Raw genomic sequence first — 20,628 nt, forward strand, 5'->3', positions numbered from 1 at the left:
CACCTGGGGAGGATTCTGAGATAAGGAATCGGCAGCTAGATTCTGTCTCTACCGGATAAGGCGTTACTGAAGGTCAGAAATTTGTCTGTCGGTGAGATGAATTTGCTGTTGTACATGGATAGTACTTTAGTTGACTGTGTTGAATGATAATGTTTGGCTAAGCATTTCTCAATTTTGTTATACAGTTTAAACTTGATCACAGACTGAATAATTTGTTCTTGTGTTCAGTTGCTCCCATTAAAAAAATAAATTTTAAAAAACACTACTGTGGACCACAAATTATTAAGCTAAGGAGTCCTTTTGAAGGAGGTGGTTAGTTTCAGAGGAGGTTTTCTTTGTTTTCTAGACCCATTGTGCTGACAGTTGCGAAGTGTTGGGACCCTTCCCCACAGGGATACTTCACCCTTCCTCGTAGTAAGTGCCGGACTCTCTCACGGACTGTATTTTCCTACTTTTAATATTCATCCAACCATGTGTGATTTCTTATTTGTATTCCTTTTTGGTCCAAAGTATCACTGCTACATTTGTATGCCTTATAGTCAGTCTATTTTTTCATCCAGGTCACATCTCCTCTGCTTCCCTTTCTTTGCAGATGAACCAATCCAGCCAATTGACCCAGCAGCATGGGTGTCTCATTCTGCTGCACTCACTGGTGCCTTCCCAATCTATCCAGGCAGCTCCTCCATGAGTACAATCACTTCCAGCAGCTCTGTCACGGAGACCGAACGTAAGTGTTGCAGCCGGTGAGGTGATGGGGTGTCTCATGGGCCTTTCAGATCCCCGCACCCTTGCGCGGTAAACTGTGCAGCCTTTGTGTGCTACTGTGCATTATCTATTTACTGTAGAATAGCATTCTCCGATAAGCCTCAAATCAAAGACAGGTCTGGTTCTATGCAGATATCCTGTTGCAGTTGTAGGTGTTGGGATTTATGTAATGCCAACCTAGCTAGCAAGCACCAAATTGCTGTCAAAGGGGGTTGCAATTTGCTCTTGTACAGTAGGATCATTTTACTCTAGTTTCGTCTTGGCAAGGAGGAGGTTGTTTTTATCGAGGGTGGATGAGGTGCTTCCCTGAGGTTTTATTAACTTGATCCGTAGCTTTAGAAATCTTGCTTCCTCTTGTGTGCTGTGCATCTGCCACTTGATGTTTCTTAGCTAAGTAAGGAGTAGTGTTGATAGTGACTGCGATGGTAGGCTTTGGTACTAACTCGTGAAATACCTACATGGTTGTGTTAATGTGAGTGAATTTCTTCAAGATTTAATCAGGCTGCTGCTCTCGGAGCAATCGTCATTGATACTGGGTAATTGAGAGAAGTGCTAGAGGGTAGAGAGTTGGCTGTCTCCAGGAGCTAGAGGCCCAGTGTTTGGACAGTTATTGTGAAGTCAGTAAATTCTTGATTTGGCCTTATTTGACGTTGATGGTGGTGAGAATAAGCATGGTCATGGTGGGGTTGCTTTGAGCTTTGCACACCACATCGAAGACTAGATGCACAAGCAGAAGGCCTTGAATTGTTGGGAGAGGATGTGGCCTAACTGGTAGGGCAGCCGGCCTCTAGACCAGGGAACCAGGTTCTAGCCTCGGCAGGGACGGTCAACATCCTGTGATTCTGGGCAAATCACTTAATCTCCCCGTGCCTAACAAAAAATTAATGTGTCCGTCTGTAACACAACTGGTGCTCATGTAAAGCATTCTGATACCTTCTGATCTAGTTGGCACCATATAAAACTGCAAAAATAGAAAGTTACTCTGGATTCCAGGGGACTTTTAGATGGAGTTGGATGTTGCAATATACTGATGGGGTTTGAGCCCATTATTGGGTGGAACAGCCCTATATAGTTGAACTAAGACCAGAAAGCAGAGGTCCCATTTATCAGAGATAAACATGCATTGAAAACACCTGCGGTCATTTCTGCTTCAGTGCTACAGTGTGGTCTCAATACTGCCTTCTTGGGGCGATCAAGGGAGTGAACTTTAAGTTCGAGGCATATGAGCTGCAGATCACACACTTAGCTTAGATCGCCATCTGGTGTTGGGCCCAGATGATTGCACTTGTTTTTGTCCTGGAAAAGTCTTTGGAAGTCACAGGATAGGTGACTCCTCCTTTGGACTATGGAGCGCATGGGCATCGGCTCAATCCTCAGTTTTTTCCGCCATCGGGCTTGGATGTGTTTGTCGCGCTCCAGTTCGGAACCGTTACCGATTCCACTTTCGACGCGCAATCCTTCACCCTTTTGACGGTATTGTCACGATCACAAACCCTAATCGTCGCGCATCTCTCCAAATCGAAGTCCTCGATTCCGTTCGTCAGCTAAGGCCTTCGGGCCTACCTGGGGCTTGGCTTCTGGCTCATGGAAAGGACGCCGTTCAAAAGTGTCCTCAATGTGGGTCGAAGTTTCTCCACACCGATCTGCATGAGGTGTGCAACCTCTGCCTTTCACCAGAGCACGAGGCCAGACACTGTCCAGCTTGTGCCTCTTTCCGCTCCAAGAAGACCATTCGAGACAGCGCTTTAAGAACCATGGCTCGCTCGTCGACATCAATCCCCGGCGACATTTTCCAAGAGGGCGTCGACGTGCCGGAGCGAGAGCGGGTTGAAGAAGGCCTCATCAGCGCCTCAGAAGCCGATGACTATCACGTCGAAGAGATCACTCCGGCGCAGAGGTTCCTAAGTAAGAACGCCAACCCCCTCCCTTCACCATCGAAAAAGGCTTCGGTCACGCCTTCGGGCCCAGGTGTACACCGAGAGACAGCTTCCCATGCCGTCGGTACCGAAACACAATCACCGGCACCGAAGAAGAAACCGCCCTCCTCCTCCATGACGACAGCTGCTTTCACATCCAAGCACACGGCACCAAAACCCACAAGCACTGATTCGTCGACACCAAAAAGACATTCGGAGCCGAACTAAAAAACACTCCCGAAGGGTTTGGATTCGGAGCCAAGGAAAGCCTCGGAACCGAAAAAACAAGTTCCACAAGCCACAGAGACTGTAAAAACGCACGGCTCCAAACCAAAACACGGAACCTCTAAAGAGTCTGTGCCGAAGAAGCCTACAGAACCGAAACGCTCGGCACCAAAAGACCAATCTCCAGCAGAAGAGCTGTTCACACCGGACCCTGCTCAAAAGACTCTAATAAGGGATCCTAAAACTGGTCAATTGACTTAGTTGTAGGAAAAGACCACTAGATGCGCCTCCACCGGCTCCACCACCCAAAAAGAGGGACTTTGCCATATCTCCTCTAAGAGTCCCTTCTCCAACTCCTCCTTCACCACCACCTCCCCCACCACACCGTTCCCCTACACCATCTCCTACACCAGTAGACAATGACACCTTGGATGACACAGGAGAGAGTCCGGACGATGTGCCACTAGGGGATCCTAGTCCACCTTCTTCCCCAGACCCCTGGGATGATTATAACGCACCAGATGTCCCTAATGTTCTACAGGATGACATCTACCCCTCCAGGCCTTCCCCTCCAGAGGACACTATGGGCTTTAATCAGCTCGTCCACAGAGCTGCCCATTACCACGGGGTTGACTTGCATACAGACCCCATAGAGCAGGATTTCCTAATGGATACATTTGACACCAATCAAAGATCCACCTCAATACTACCTATGCTTAAAGGGGTTATTAAGCATGTATCTGAAGTCTTTAAAGATCTTGTTAGGGCTCGAGTTATTAACCCCAGGATCGAGAACAAATATAAAGCTGCCCCTACTGACCCAGATTACATTAAAGGCCCAGTACCTTGGTTCTTCCTTGTCAATGCCTTTTTATTTTTTTTATTGCTTTTCTTAGAACATACAACAAGACACAGCAATGCGGCATGACTTTGCGGTCAGTCCACATTATAGACAAATTATGCTTAATATCAGTTCTCAGCAATGTAGACAGTTCTGAACATCACAAGCGGACCTAGGGAACCCAGAATGACTTGAGCGTTGACGGTGACAATAAGTGTGCAAAACCCCTGAGAGGGAATATTCTGGTATGCTTGATCACATTTTAAATATTAGCACGGTTATGAACAAAATCGTCGTGGTGCACAATGCTGCATCAGTCAGGAGGTTCATCGTCTGCAATGGTAGTTAGCACGTGGGTAGTGTACAATTCCCAAAAATTCTTTGGCCTATTTCGGGGAGGGAGTAATTCACTATAAAGTTCCGTCTGTGTGCTAGAATATGTGATGCGACAACGCGATCAAAATGATCGCGGTACGTAACATCGCAGTTATTACAACGCAAGTCGTTACAACGACTTGCGCTGGATGGCGCTGGACTTAGGAGTAGTAGGATTTACTATTCCAACACCACTCTACGTACAGTAGGGAAGGTGTTGGAATAGTAAATCTTACTATTCCTTAGGTTATAGCGCCCTCCAGTGCAAGTCGATGTAACGCTTGCGTTGTAATGGCAGCGTTCTAAATGAATTGCGGTGTAATCACCGCGATGTAAACTGTTTCCCGTGTGCTACAATACGTCATGTCCCATGTCCCCTTTCCACTACAAAAGCATTGGTAAGGGCCCCCGAGACCAATTGATCGCCACCCTTCGTCTTGCCATCAATAGTCCCATATCTATCAAACGTCGCACCCCTTTGAGAAGAGGTTTGGAATATCCCAATAGTGCCAATGCTGGGTCGGGCTCTGGGACTAATTTCGTAATGTGCCTGAGTTCCTTAAATACCGCCACCCAGAACGGTGAAATGCCCGGACAACCCCAGGCCAGGTGAAGGAAGTCAGCAGCCTGCGCTCTACAGCGGTCGCATGCCCCATTATCCCTTAGGCCATATCTGTGCAGCCTCTCTGGGGTATAGTAAACCCTGTTTAAGTATTTAAAGTGTACCAACCGGTGTCTGCCATTAAGGGAGATTCGTTTTGTGCTTGTACAGCAGTAGGTCCACATATCCTCATCTCTTTCTACATCTAAATCACTTTGCCTTGCCAGACGGGCCTTGGTATACTGATGGGCTCTGTATGCCATGGATGTGCCGTATAGTCTGGCAACATGCTTTGGGGTTTTAGTACTGATAATATGCATAAAAGCTGCCACCTCCGGAGGCTGTAGGTAGTCGTCCCCAAGCAATTCTCTCAGTGCTGTTCGTGTTCTGTGGAACTGGAATCGTGTCAGTGCAGTGGGGCGTTGATCTGTTACTAAAGTTGTCCCAAACCTTGCAAGTCCCCCCTGCAAACATGTCCCCCACTGTGTGTACTCCCAACGTTGTGAGCGCTCTAGTGACTCCATTTTCTTTACAGGGGGCTAACCAGGTGCACCCGTCCAAAGGGGTTTTCGGTGAATAGAATATGGCGCCTGCCTGTATTTGCAATAGCTGTTGCCAGGCATGTGCAGTGGAGTTGATGAAGTCTAATATACACGCCCTACGATCTACATTCTGGAACAACATTGCAGGCAGTGGAAGTGGTGCTGCTACGTCCGCTTCTATCCTAAGATGCGGCGTGTCAGGAGAACCATGTATCCAATAATGGGTGTGCGCACACTGCTCAGTTCTATAATACAACTCAAAATCCGGGGCACCCCCCCTTCCCCATGGAATAAGGCAGTACTAGGATTTGCCACTTGACACGTGGTTGCTTACCAGCCCATGCCAACCTAACCATCAATGACGTGAGGCAGTGAAAAAAGGCCCTCGGGAGTACCATGGGGATATTCGCAAACAAAGAGTAGGCTTGGTAACTCCATTTTCATGATAGAAATTCTACCTAGCAATGACAGGGGAAACTTAATCCATCTCTCCACGTCGTCTTCTAACTTATTGAAGGTCACCCCGTAATTTTCCCGAAAGATTGTATCGGAATCTGCATGTTTCCGAATGCCCAAGTATCGTACCGCGTCCGTGGTCCAGGCTAGGGGGTATTCTAATTCAAATTGGTGAGTATGCGGCGTAAGCGGGAAGATAATGGACTTTGCCCAGTTAAGATGGAGTCCGGACAGTGTGCCAAAGCGCACCACCTCCCGGAGTACAGCAGAGAGGTTAGTCTCAGGGTGTCTAACGTATAATAAAGTATAGTCAGCGTAGGTGGAAACTATTTTATAGTGTGGAAAACTTTTACCCCGTTGCTGGTGATATTCCCATAGTGCACACACCAGAGGTTCCGCCGCCAAGGCGTATAATAATGGTGACAAGGGACAACCTTGTCGTGTGCCCCTGGTAATGTGTATTGGGTCTGTAACTATATTGCCTATTTTTATGCAGGCCGTGGGTTTACTGTATAGGGTCCCCCTCAGCTGGAGAAATGCAGGGCGCTCTCCCATTCTGGACAGGACCTGTGTCATAAATGGCCATTCAACTGAGTCGAATGCCTTTTCTATGTCTAGAAAGACCGCCGTAGCTGGCGTGTCCGGTTTGCTATGTTGCAGGGCCCCAAACACAGTGCATAGGTTATAGGTGAGATTCCTACCGGGAACAAATCCCGCTTGTGCCAGGGCAACTAAGAGTGGGACCAACGGAACTAATCTGTTAGCGAGGATTTATTTTAGCAAACAACTTAGTGTCCACATTTAACAAGGACAGTGGACGGTATGAGGCGCAGTCATCTGAGGGTTTACCGGACTTGAGAAGAGCAATTATCACAGCGTCGGACATGGTAGGTGGCATAGCACCAGTGACACATGTCATCAAAAAGCGTAGCAAGCTACGGGAGTAGGAGGTCAATAAAAGTCCTATAAAACGGGACTGTGAGGCCATCAGAGACCGGCGCACTGCCTGCTCGCATGAAAGTTAAAGCCAGTAAAATTTCGTCCCTCTCAATAGGCCTCATAAGGAATTCCCTGTGCATGTCGGACAGCCATGGCAGTTTGATGTGCGCTAAATAGTCAATTACATCCGCATCCGTGGTGGTGGCGCGGGAGGAATCTAGTTCCGCGTAATATTTACGGAATCTATCCGCCACCCCTTTAGCATCTGACAGTAGCAAGCCCTCATCAGACCTGATTTCCACAGGTCTCGACTCTTCCCGACGTTTCTTAAGCAATTGTGCCAGCACCCCCCCGGCCTTTCTCTCTCTCTCTCTCCATATGCCCTAGCTGTGGCATATTTGCCCAGGTGTTTAATCTCGTCATCTGCCGCCTGATTGTAGTCGCTTAGTGTCTTCGCAATTTCCCCTTCCACCACCTTGTCGGATCCTTGCAGCAGACGGATTTCTAGGTTTTTAATCTTCCCCTCCAGGTCCATTAGCCTACTACGTATGGACCTAAGGACCCCCGAGTGCTTTGCTATTGTGATCCCCCAGATATATACCTTAAACGCTTCCCTGACCATTTGGTAGTCTGCCACCGAATCCACATTCTTGTCAAAAAAAGAGCTCTATAGCCTCGGCCAGTTCTTCCCTAAACAGTGTCTAGCAGGGAGTAAGGAGGGAACCGCCAAGTGAACGTGGGTATGCGCCTGCTGGGTGTTTCTAGCACTAGGAGAACTGGAGAGTGATCAAAGCGTACGCGGTAGCACCTGGCAGGTGCGGACATTATCACAAAGAAGTAGTGGCAAGCCAGCGAGTGTGGGTGCTTCCAGCGCCAAACATCACATAGGCCAAACCTAACCAAAATACTATCCAACTCCTTGGCTGCCTCAGTTGTGCGCCTTGCGGGGCCTCCTGATCTATCCAAGCAGGGGGTCCCTGACCAAATTAAGGTCTGAAGAGAACTGTGCAATAGACTATCAGCTAAGGTTAGCATACAACGCTGCATGTGTCCCGTGTCCCTTCCTCCCACCACCCACATCAAGGCCCCCCAACCAGGACCTGAAGGAAAAAAGACCCGCCATACCCCAAAAAACAAAACAAACATTCTGCAATACCAATCAATACAACCCCCCCCCCCACCTCTAGCTTCCCCACTAAGGAGCGACAACAAACTCCCCAAGGTGTGATTCACTCATGGGCGGAGGTTACCACCTGTGCACTAGTAACTAACCGTTAGGAAAGAGCAGGCTAGTCCGCACACCCACACAGAAGCATTACTCAATGGCGTGAGAAAGAATAAGCGTATTTACAATCTATACCGAAACTCCAATCAGGCAGCCATCACTGCGCTCCCAGCCTGCAGTACAACCTACAGTCCGGAGGATTAATAGAACCGTATAAGAAGACAGTACCCCAGTGCAGTCCATGTGAGTTCCAAGTAGACACTCAGCCCGCACCCCGGCACAGTAGACGCAAACAGTACATTGCAATCCCCCGACCCCTCAATCGCAAAATCCTTATCTGAATGGAATGCGATCATGTGTTCAGTCCTGCTTATCAAGCGATCCTCCAGCTGCCTCAGCGCCAGCGGTCTTCTCCGGGCTACCCCGTCGCTCCCTGGTCCAGTCCTTGATTGCTTTCTGCAGTGCCTTTGGGTCAGTGAAGATTAGCGACCTGCCTTGTCGATTAATTCTAAGGCGGGCCGGGTACAGCATGGCGTAGTCTATGTTCTGGTCCCGCAGTTGCTTTTTGAGTGGGACGAACAGGCGACGCGCCTCCTGCACTCTTGCTGTGAAATCAAGAAATAAAGGCAGCACCGATCCCTCGTAGTGCAGTGTGTTTCTCTCTGGCGACTCTCAGCTCTGCATCACGATCACGATCACGGTAATTAAGTAATTGTGCAGTGATAGGTTGCGGTGGAGCGCCTGGGGCTGGACGTGGGCCTAAGGATAGATGCGTTCGCTCAACCACGAACATGGGCGAGAAAGTTTTGCTGCCCAGCAGCTGGATCAGCAGTTTCTCCACGAACTGTTCCATGTTTCCGGTGGATGTTGACTCCGGCAGGTCCGTGATTCGTAGGTTGCTCCTCCTTGACCTCACCTCTAAGTCTCGAGCCTTGTCCTGTAGTGACTGTAGCATCTTTTCCATGTGTTTATGGCGGTTATCCACGTCTGTCTGCGCTTCCTCCACTTCGGTGATCCAGCGTTCAGCCATGTCGATTCGTTCCGCATGTTTGTCAACCCTTTCGGACATCCTGTCCATACGGTAGGAGAGGGAGTCTATCTTCATGCCCAGCACTGTTTGTGAGGATTGTAGTCCCTTCTCCATCGAGGTCAGCATGGCCTTAATGTCACCGTTTGGCGTATCTAAGGTCCTCTCCTCACTAGCACCACAGTCGCCCGCCGAAAGCGCACGATCCCTGGGCCTGCGCTGGTCAAAGGACAGTTTCTGCTGCGTTTTATCTGTCCGGCCCATGATAGCTGTCAGCAGGAGCACCAACCTAATCAACGAGGGAACTCCACAGGCCAGCTGATATTGCCACTGGTAACAGCAGAGAGGCGAGCTCAGATGAAACTGTCCGGAATCCAAGCCCGGTTTAAGGCCTCCTGTTCCTGTAGAGCAGCACAGGTTGTCTCGTCTAGCAGTTCCGGTTCCGCCTGCCGAAACGTCGTGGTGCAGCTCCCCACACAAGAATCCCCATTCTCCGGCACTGGAGCCTCTGGTTTCGGGAACCAATGTTTACGCCAATGACAGATACTTGCAGGATCGGTGATTTAAGTGCGGAGCCCTTCTTTTAGGCGGGCATCATCTGCGCCGGCAAGATTCCCCCCCCCCCCCCCCCCCCCCCCACTTTCACATGGTTACACTCCAGCAGGTCCTTCCACTTCTTTCACAAGGCGAATTCCTTGCTACTCTAGATCCCAAGGGCGCCTATTTCCATATTCCCATTCACGCAGCTCACAGGAAATATCTAAGATTTGTAGTGGACAGCCAACACTATCAATTCAAAGTACTCCCTTTTGGAGTCGCAACAGCACCACGGGTATTCACCAAGTGCCTAGTGGTAGTAGCAGCCCACTGAAGAAGGCAACACATTCACGTCTTACCGTATCTGGACAACTGGCTCATAAAAGCCAGCTCATACAGTCAGTGTGTACATCACAGTCACACCACTATCCAACTACTACACAACTTGGGGTTCACAGTAGTCTACGCAAAGTCTCATTTACAACCAGCCCCCATACAACAATGCCTCGGTGCCCCAGTAGACACCTCAAAAGCATTAGCCTATCCCAACCCGGTAAGGATAGCAAGCATGCAAGCTCTCATAACCAACTTTCAGCCTCAACTCTCTCCCATCACGAGTGTTCATGCAGCTAATGGGGATGATGGCCTCTTACATACTTATAGTACCTCATGCAAGACTCCAGATGCGTCCTCTCCAAGAGTGCTTAGCAAGCCAATGGAACCAGGCTCAAGGGCAGCTAACAGATCTGGTGTTGGTAGATGGTCACACATCGATCTCTGCAATGGTGGAACACCAAGAACCTTTCCAAAGGGTGACTGTTCCTAGAGCCAGTTCCACAGATAGTCATGACAGCGGACACATCGCTCTCTGGCTGGGGAGCGTACCTATTACATCACACCATGCAAGGCAGGTGGACTCCTCAACAAAAGTTACTCCACATCAACCACCTGGAGCTACTAGCCATTTTCCTAGCCTTAAAGGCTTTCCAAAAACAAATATCAGGCAAAGCTGTCTTAGTCCACACAGACAACACGACAGCCGTGTACTATATTCAGAAACAAGGCGGGACACACACTCTGCAGCTCTCTCAATTAATGTGAGCTCCAGTTTCTAACATGGAAAGTTGCTTTCCTAGTAGCTATCACTTCTCTTAGAAGAGTTAGTGAACTGCAAGCGCTAACTATTCAGGAACCTTTCCTACTAATCCATCACAATAAGGTTGTTCTCAGAACCAATCCAAAATTCCTCCCTAAAGTCATTTCTCCTTTACACCTCAGTCTGTAGAGTTGCCAGTGTTGTTCTCGCAGCCACAGACAGTCGCAGAAAGAGTTCTTCATACCCTAGATGTCAAAAGAGCATTGCTTTATTACATTGAAAGGACACAACCTTTTCGTAAGACCAAACAACTTTTTGTCATTCTCACCACCACACAAAGGCAATCCCATATCAAAGTCTGGGATAGCTAGATGGATTGTTAAATGCATACAAATTTGCTATCACAAAGCAAAATGTACTTTATCTGTTCCTCCTAAAGCCCACTCTACACAAGATAGGGGCTTCAATGGCATTTTTAGGGAACATTCCCTTAGATAACCTCTGCAAAGCAGCTACATGGTCTACACCACACACATTCACAAAACACTATTCTGTGGATGTGCAAACAAAACAAGCTAGTGTGGGCCGGGCTGTACTCAAAACACTATTTCAAACTACTGCAACAGGTACCGGTGGTCGCTGCTAGGGATGGGTACTGCTGTACAATCTATGCCAAGTGTGTGAACTGCAGCTCATATGCCTCGAACGGAATATGCTACTTACCAGTATGCATCTGTTTTTGGCATGTAGAGCTGCAGATCCACTCACGCCCACCCGCCTCCCCGTCTACCTTTATCTGTTCCGGTACTATCTCATTTAGATGCAGCATACATGGGCATCTTTGTCTCTTACAAAACTCCATTTCCCTGCTGGCGAAAAACAATCTGAGGATGGAGCCGATGCCCATGCGCACTATAGTCCAAAGGAGGAGTCCCCTATCCCGTGACTTCCAAAGACTTTTCCAGGACAAAAACAAGTGCAAACACTAGGGCCCAACACCAGATGGCGATCTATGCTAATTGTGTGGATCTGCAGCTCTACATGCCAAGAACAGATGCATACTGGTAAGTAGCATTTTCCTTTAACTTTATATTAGAGTGACAACAGACTACTCCATTCAACCTTTGGAGAGGGGATGGTATTTGTTTGCTATTTGATTGCCTGGCTAGGTTGTGGGTGTATTTTTCAGTAGCATGGAATTTTGCTGGTTTAGGCACTTCTCCAGTCAGGCTTTTCACAATAGTGGTAAAGGGTCATCTATATATCAAATAGCTTGGAGGCAAGTGAGAATGTCTTAATGAGGGTTTTCTGTGATTAAAGACATGGATGAGTGCTGCATTTGAAATTGATAGGTTTGGTTTGGTGATGTGATGTGTAGCTTGATGTTTTGCAGTGGTTGGCACATCAAGTAGTGCTTTTGTTTGCTACAAAACATGCTGCACTGCCCAAAAAGCATTTCACATGAACGATGTTACCACCAGAGGAAGGTGATGGGCAACTATCCTTCAGAAGAAGGTAGGAAAGAGATCAGGTTGTGGTGAAGGGGTGGTACGTGGTTAATATCCATAAGGGAAGCTCTCCGGCAATGATAGAGCTAGTTTGGCACATTTCCCTTGAGATCTGACTGGACTAGAACACTTTATTGATGCTGTTCTGAGATTGCGCTTCTTTTGTCTATTCATTTGCCTTACCTCTGACCCCTCCTTTATGTACATTCTTGACAGGTTTTGATGACTTCAATCTATCCATCCACACTGACATGGTTTCTGTGGCCAAGGCAATGGCCTCGCCGGAGTCTGGTCTTGAAGTGCGGGACAGAATGTGGCTGAAGATCACAATACCAAATGCCTTCTTGGGTAATGTCAGCCCTTCAGAATCGAGAGATAGTTTTGGGCGGTGTGGGGGGCAGAGGACCAACCTGGCATTGGGGCACAGGGTTTCTCATGAAACGCTTAAACATGCTATTCTGCTTATTCACAGCGCCACATATCTGTGGCAGCATGTTGGTTGTGGCACTTTGGTTAAGGTTTTTGCTGTTGCTTTTTGGTAAACCTTAGCACAGAAACATTGTTGGTGTTAACTCCAATTCCCCAGTCCTTCCTCACTTTTCTGACCATATGTAACCATACCTATGTCCCACTACAGGTTCAGATGTGGTGGACTGGCTCTACCACCATGTTGAAGGCTTCCAGGACAGACGAGAGGCTCGGAAATATGCCAGCAATCTTCTAAAGGCAGGCTTTATACGGCACACAGTCAACAAGATCACCTTCTCTGAGCAGTGCTACTATATCTTTGGGGATTTCAGCGGCTGTGAAAACTGTAAGGACACCCTCACTACTTCTCCCTTCTCTGCCACCTCTTGTGTTGGGCACATTTTGAAGGGAGGAACAGATTTTGCTTTTGCACCAACCATATGGTTTTCTAATTATATATTGCTTGCTGCCACTGACATATTTAAAAAAAATCTAAGGCTAACTCTGGTTCATGCTGGAAATATAGCTACAAGCATGTCTCTTTCGAAGGTCTCAAATGTAAGCAATCATGCAGAGTATGCATCTATCTAGTCCAGATTAAGGATGCATACAGCATTCACTGAGCCCCTGATGTCCCTGGTTTTCATCTTTTTGTTGTTCAGTGGTCCGCCAGCTCACTCCTGTTTTTCATAGTTCACTTGCGTATTTTCGCACCTCTATGCACTTCTGCGTTTTCATCGTAGTCTCCCTCTTTTCTTTTCAGACATGGTGAACCTCTCACTAAATGATAATGACGGCTCCAGTGGGGCATCGGACCAGGATACACTGGCTCCTCTTCCTCTGCCTGGGGCAACACCGTGGCCATTGCTACCCACTTTCTCGTACCAGTACCAAGCACCACACCCATACAGCACACAGCCTCCAGCCTACCATGAACTCTCATCTTACAGCTACGGTGTGGGCAGTGCAGGCAGCCAACACAGTGAAGGTAAAAACGACTAGCTCTGCTGTTAAAAGTCTTCAGAGTAATTCCATTGTTATTAATTTGAGTCCAACAAACACAAGTATAAAAATGAGGGCAACCCCATAGACGTTTCCTGAAATGCTTGCTGTTGCCTGACGCGCTAAAATTGTGTAAATCCTAATAGCTGCATTACAGTATTGTAGAAGTGGTTTTGTAATGTGTATGCATGTCGGCTTGTGATGATAAACCTCTGAATGCTTTTTTCCAAACTTGTGCAGTCTAGGGGTTCATGCCACCTCGTTTGTAGTGCTACGCTGTAATGCTCGTTCAATTTGACAGAACAGCAATAGCTTGATAGGGCCATTAAGCCAAGATGGTTAATTTTGGTCAGCCTGTGATGTGTGTGCAGCAGTTAGTAGCAGAAAACGCTACAAAGGAGGTAGGGGAATGCCTTTCTTAAAACCAAAGTGTATTGATCCTTTTTGACTAGTCGGCTCTAGTAAAAGCACCACCATCTTTCTCCTTAACTGGAAAATTCAAAGTACAAACTCACCTTGGATCTACAGCTAGGGAACATAATCCCACTATTTGTACATTCAAATGGCTGCCAAAGTCAGACTGTTATGGGAGAATGTTTTCCAAAGGCTGCATGATCAGTTAATATCAAGAGAGAATGTGTAAAAAGTATGTCTTGGCGGCAAGGTTTAATAGAGGTTTAGTGACTAAAGTGACAGTCTTTCTGATGGAGACTTCTAGCAGCAGATTGCTCACGTTTTCAGGCGATAGACTGGATCCATACAATTTTTAACATTACCTCTACTCGCCAGAAGGTGGTGCCTTGCGGCTCCACACTCTAGAAATGACGTGCAGCGGCTATATAGGTGCCTCTTTAGTGCACTGACATTAGTTCCTATATTTCTGCACCACCAGACGTGGGTCTGGCGCTCACTCTTGTTTCTGAGACATTTAACCTCAATATTTTTCAAATGTTCATTGCATGTCTAGTTATAGATATACATGCTGTGCATACACCTGCTTTCTAGTGTTGGGCTCAGACCTGTGCAAGTTGATTTTCCTAAAAGAAGCCTTTCGGGTTACAAGGTATAATGAGTCCACTCATAATTGATAATGCGCAGGTGCATTGGCTCCATTGTTTTCTCTGCCATCAGGGTCAGACTTTTTCATTCGAGCTCCGGTTTGATGCTGCGTTGTTCTTGCTGGGCCCGTTTGATTCCCTCAACCTAGTCTGTTGAATAAACAGTGTATCTGCTTCAGTTCCATGGTCGAATACTTTGACGCCCCTACCGGGGCCTGGTCCCTTTGAGCCTTCATCCACTCCTTGGCACAGGAGAATGCACCTGTAATGGAAAGGACTCATTCAGACACTGCCCAAAGTGTTGAGCAAAGTACCCAAGGACAGAGCTACATCAGGTGTGCAACCTCTGTCTTCTGTTCAGCGTACCTAGTCTTCTGCAGCAAAAAGACTCTTACTGTACTGTTGTGATCATCCTATTGCATAGGCATCGAAGATGCACAGCTGTTTAGAAGATACCTCTGACCTGTACGGGGAACGGGAGGCCGAGCAAGAGGCTTGAGTCACAGAGGCTGTTATTGGAGTTGGAGGAGGATATGACTCGGACGTCAATGAACCCGCACACCGTCCATCTACAAAAGCGGGCGCCGTGAGTACTATACCCTGCAACCCATGCCTCAACACCACTGTGAAGCAGAGCATCACCTTCGAGAGTGTCAAGCTCACATGTCAGTCATGAGGCCTCCGGTTCACCACTGCTGCAAGGTCATGAGCAGCACTGAGACACCAAGTCCGAGTCGACGTAGGTACATGGTTCGGCGTATAAGCCCACTTCGTTGGCATACTCTTTGACTATGGGAGGCTCTTCGACTCCGCCATCGAAGACATTTGCGAATCCTACCTCTGTATTGAAGGCTTCGGAGCCAAAGTCAGGTTCAGTGCTGGCAGGCCAATGACCTCCCTCTGTATCCAGAAAGCAAACATCCAGTTCAGCATCCTCAGTTGGTGGTTCTGAAGAGCAGGATCAACCCAACCTCCAGTGCCTCCAAGAGGAGCTCAGTTTTTGGCAACAACGGACTTACATTCAGCCTGGGACTGGACGAATTCTGGCTAAGCTTGTCCTCCATTCAAAATACTCTGTCCCTCTAAAGAGTAAATTGACTTTTGAGGAGGCCATGACTCTATCCTCAGTCGACGCCTAAAAGCCTTGGCACCACTATAAGAGCACCCCCCCCCCCACACACACGCACACACACACACCTCCTGCACCACGCCTGCTTCCACCACAAACTTTACTCTCTCTTCCTTATGCCTTCTTCTCCACCGCACCAACCCTCTCAGCCACTACCAGTGGGCCCTTCACCAGTCGTCTCAGGGTACCCCTGTTTCAGGGCTTGTGGGGGATAGTTCTAAGTCTCCTTCTGGCATACCTTATGATCCACAACCCCACGATGACCCATGGAATGATTATAAGGTGGACACCCCTGGTGACACTGATACGAAGCCTTCCCCTCAGGACGACACTACTGTGTACCATGAAATGCTACAGAGGGCAGCTGTACAAGCAGCCTGAGGAGGATGATTTCCTTTTGGAGACTCTAAAACACAGTCTATGAGGTATTTTCCAATGCTCAAGGGCTGCTCAAACCAGCCCTGACACCTTCAAGGAGCCAGTCATGGTGCATGCCGTCCCGTTTAGGGTGGACAAAGTTTATGGCTTCTCCCTCTGACCCTCTTTTAGAAGCTGGCTCTGTATATGATATGCCACTAGGTGGTTATTCCGTGCACAGAGTCCAGGTGTTCCCCAAATGTTACAGGGCTCAATGTAAATCCCAAAGTGTTCTATTAGTGGTAGTGTGGGCGAGCAGCCTTAGGCCTAACACAGAGGAGTGTAAGACATTTATTGCACAACATTGACCAGTTATGGACGCACAACTCGATAAGGAGATCCACTGCAATTTTATAAAAATAAGTTTTGTTTGTATTTTACTTTATGACAGAGATCTTCGTAATAAGGTAAGTACGTTTTTTGATAAAAATACTTTTCACTTGAAATTTTTTAAGTTCAATGTTATCATATGGAGTAAAACAATAATGCAGTGTAATATGTAAGGACAACACTTACAATGCCAGTCTTCTGGACCAAAGGTCAGCAAGGGGCAAGTGTCAGGTGAGTACCAAACTGCATCACCAACGGCACAGGGGCACCCAGGTGCAGAGGTCAAAATCTGAGTTTGAGCCAATGGAGACTGGGGGTGCTTGAAGCCACACTGCTTGCAGGTAAGTAAATCAATTGCAAGGGCCAAGCTTTAAGGGTTAGGACCAGCACGGGGGCCACAAAGCAGCACCAAACATAAACCACTACCACCAGCACAGGAGCCGCCGGGTGCAGGATGCAATTTCAGCTGCGGGCGCCCAATGCTCTTCAATGAGGATTGTGCGCTTGACAAACAGGCTGCAGGCTTCGCACCGGAGGTTGCAGAAGGCATACCAATGACAGCAGAGGTAAGTAGAGATATTGGGAGGTGTAGGGGCACTGTCAATTCAGCGCAACAAGGAGCAGGGACTTCTGTAGTAATCTCCTTCTCCTCCCCCAGCAGCTCTTATGAGGTCATTGCTATGTCAATGGAACGCTCTTGTTTGAATGTGAATTATCTGTTAGCCTCCACAGCTCTCAGGATACTAACGGTCAAACGTGTTGTCTCTGCACTTACCTGTGTCAGTGATCACTTCAATTTCGTGACGAGTTGGCTGACCGTTAAGTGCCTCCAACCACGTGTGTAGCTCCGCCTGTGGTACTCCTGCGTAGACAGTCCTGCGTGTTGTCACTCCAGGATTCAACTTGCTCCATTTGGTGCTGTCGTGTATCCAGTTTGTCCCTTATTCTACACACCGATGGGATCTTGGATCTCGGTGGTGTTTCAGGGTGATAAGTGGAGCGTGGGCACATCGCAATCCGCGCAATCGGTTTGTCTCTGGCTGGTGGAAAAAAAAAAAACTCTTCTCAAACGTGGGTTATATTTACCTTTTTGGTTCCGTTTGGTGATTTCGGTCTCCTGTTTCAAGCGACTGAATTTGACTGTTTGTGAGTCTCTCCAGCCCCGTCCTGTTCCTCAGAGGTGTAGATGCACGGAGATCCTTTCTTTTCCATGTTCACCACTTACTGATGACATTGTGGAACGTTCAAGCAGAGCTAGCGATTACAGCTTACGTCACCCCAGTGTCAGCGCAAGCCCACTACGTACAACACTGTAAGTTCCTGCTGTGTCAGATTTCTATCTTGCGCTGCGTTCCAGAGTCACGCATGCGTGTCAAGCTGCCATTTTCTGGCAAAGTCGACGAGCGCGAAACAGTAAACTGTGAAGCGCTGTTTCGTTGTGCTGAGGTGACACTCAAGGCATCTCAAGTAGCGGTGAAGATTTCAAGTTGAGCAGACATTAGCACGCAGTGTTGAGACGGTAGGAGTGAAATTTTCTAAGTGTCGAGAAGCATCACTTAAAGTAACGGAGGAGTTTGGCTACGCAAGTAAAGTTGCAGAGGTTTGTTTTTGAAACAGTTCGAGTTACATTAATGCTTTCTACCTGAGGAATTAATTTTGAGCAGTTTTCATCTATTTTCTACAAAAGAAATGTCCAGTTATTACTTATATTTTTCTACTATTAGTCTGTAACTGAGAACTGTGCTGCTCATTATTTTTTTTGTTTTGGGAAAAATCTATCTTATTCAAAGAACAACGTTTGAGTTGCAGGTAGACTTTAAGCTGTTTATATAATATGTTCCTCATGAGTATTTTTTGTAGTTGGATTCTTCTGGACAGCACAGCTGTCCTCAGCAGATCTGGTCTTTGTTGAAGAGCAGGCAGGCTTCCTCTGGTTTTTGGAAAACGCTGGCCACAGGACAGGCGGCGTTTTCTTTGCAGAGTCTTTAAATCTGAAGGCAGGCCGGTAGGGCTGGGGCCAAGTCAATAGTCGTCTTCAGGCTTTGCTGCACAGTGTCTTCTTCGTCGCCCTTCTTCATAGGTTGCAGGAATCTAGTTTCTGTAGTAGGGGATCTCTGTGTATAGTCATAATCTAGTGAATAGTCCCGCCCATGTGCGTGGACCCCGGAGCAATAAAAAATAATCTCTAAAGGTGACAAATCATGCAGACCTGCATACACCTTTAAGAGAGAATTTAAAGACAGATAATGCAGCCTATACCCACAGGCTACACTGTCCAGAACTTCAACTAGAATTCCACCAACATCCACAAACAGCACTGCCTGTCCAGCTTTTCTCCACATAGGACAAAACCCTGCCTCTTCCAGCAAAAGCCTCTGGAATGATAGAGAAGAAGGAATGGACAGACAAGCCCCATAGGCTGCCATTATGTGGCTTAGAACAGGATACTGTGCCTTTAAGAAAACTTTCCAGATTTCCAGAACTTTCCCCAGTATCCCAGAATGCCCAGCAGGTCCCTTTTACTTTCAGTTCTTTTTTCCGGCTCCTGCTAGCAGGACCCTGGAGCATTGAGCTCTCCCCTTTTCAAGGGTTTATTGTAATTTTTGTCAATTTTTGTCACTTTTTCAAGTGCTTAGTGCCTGGTACTGTTAACATGCCTGGCTTGTTCGACAAGTGCCCGGAGTGTGGTAGAAAAAAGGCTAAAACAGATCCACACGAGGTGTGTATAGGTTGCCTTCCCCAGTCTCACGTGCCTGAAGACTGTGACATCTGCCACTCGTTCTCAGCCAGGACCCTGAGGGACAGAATGAAGATCAGGCTTCAAGTCCTGGAGGAGAGAAGGCTGAAGGCACCAGGTGGGTCTGGAGGGGCTGATTTGGCCCATACTGAGGCCTCTGGGGGGCTCCCCAGGGGCAGGAAGACCAGTAAGCGTCCACACTCCCCGTCGAGGGCGTCGGCGGCGTCGAGGGGGATGACTACCATCTGTTGGCAGTCTCCCCAGGGCTCTGGGGAGAAGCGGCGGCGACGGTCGACGTCGAGGGACCTGAACAGGCCGCCGTCGACTAAATCGGCATCTTCTGCGACGACGCCGTCGACGTCCAGCAGTAGGCGTCGAGATCGGACCCGGCGTCGGCGCTCGCCGTCGAGGGGAGATCGCCGTTCGCCGTCGGTGAAGAGGAGACTGTCGACGTCGCCGTCGAAGAGACGATCGACGTCGAGGATCGCCGTCGAGACGGAGATCGCCGTCGAGGAAGAGAGTCATCGGGATCGGTGTACTCTGTGGTGTATATACGCCTCCTCGGATGCCTACGCAACCGCCTCCTCCTCCACCACCTCCGACTCCGCCTCCACCACCACCACCGCCAACACCGCCGCCTCCACCGCCCCCACCTCGGTCGTTACCACGCACTTTGTTGGGGCCGCCGGCGGTTCCTCCGTGGTCGGTTTCCCTTCCGAGGTACCAGACTCCGCCGCAGGGGACTCCGAAGCTGCGACGTCCGCGGTCGCCGGGACCGGCTAGACCGGCGGGCAGGCCGAAGCCGAAGAGGTCGCGCTCCCGCTCTCTCAGGAGGAGAAGATCACGGAACCATGGACGGTCATCGTCTGACTCAGGACGACGCCGTAGGAGGCACAGGTCCAGGTCGCACACGCGGTCCTCGACCAGAGATTTTTCCCCGACGCTGTCGGACTCGCCGGGGACTAGGGTGTCTCCGGTGGATGATTTGGTCTCTTTCCAAGAGGTGCTGTTGAGAGGGACAGCAAAGTTGGGTATCACGGTGACGGTTCCAACACCCACGACGTCCGTGATATTCGAGACACTTCATAAGAAACATCTGTCTCGCCCTCCACTGCCTCTTGTACCAGGACTGGTGGAGCCCGCGTTGGAGCTGTTCCTCACTCCCGCGGTGACGAAAGCCGCCCCCTCCAGGCTCATGAAAAAGTATAGGGCCCCGGATTCGGACCCTACCTTTTTGAGGGTGGACCCGAAGCCGGATTCGGTCATCGTGACGGCGGCGAGGAAACATGTGACCGCTCCTTCATCGACGGTCCCGCCTGACAAAGAAAGCCGCTGGCTGGATTCTGCGGGCAGGAAGGTGTGTGGGACCGCCGCCAACACCATGAAGGCGGCGAGTGCAGGGGCTTTGTTGGGGCGTTACGACCGGGCCCTGTG

The 20,628-nt window shown here is 48.7% G+C and overlaps 1 protein-coding gene across 1 annotated transcript in view; it reads left to right on the plus strand.

Annotated features, from left to right (window-relative positions):
- The window catches only part of DVL2 (dishevelled segment polarity protein 2), a 191,658-nt gene that overhangs the window by 160,608 nt on the left and 10,422 nt on the right, over positions 1–20,628 (plus strand). The window contains exons 10-14 of the mRNA XM_085639481.1: positions 347–414; positions 593–727; positions 12,270–12,401; positions 12,691–12,867; positions 13,285–13,509. Of these exons, the coding sequence (XP_085495607.1) occupies positions 347–414; positions 593–727; positions 12,270–12,401; positions 12,691–12,867; positions 13,285–13,509 (737 nt within the window). The remainder of the gene's footprint in view (positions 1–346; positions 415–592; positions 728–12,269; positions 12,402–12,690; positions 12,868–13,284; positions 13,510–20,628) is intronic.

This window comes from Triturus cristatus, chromosome 12 (genome assembly GCF_964204655.1).
Source record: "Triturus cristatus chromosome 12, aTriCri1.1, whole genome shotgun sequence".
Classification (NCBI taxonomy): Eukaryota; Metazoa; Chordata; class Amphibia; order Caudata; family Salamandridae; genus Triturus; species Triturus cristatus.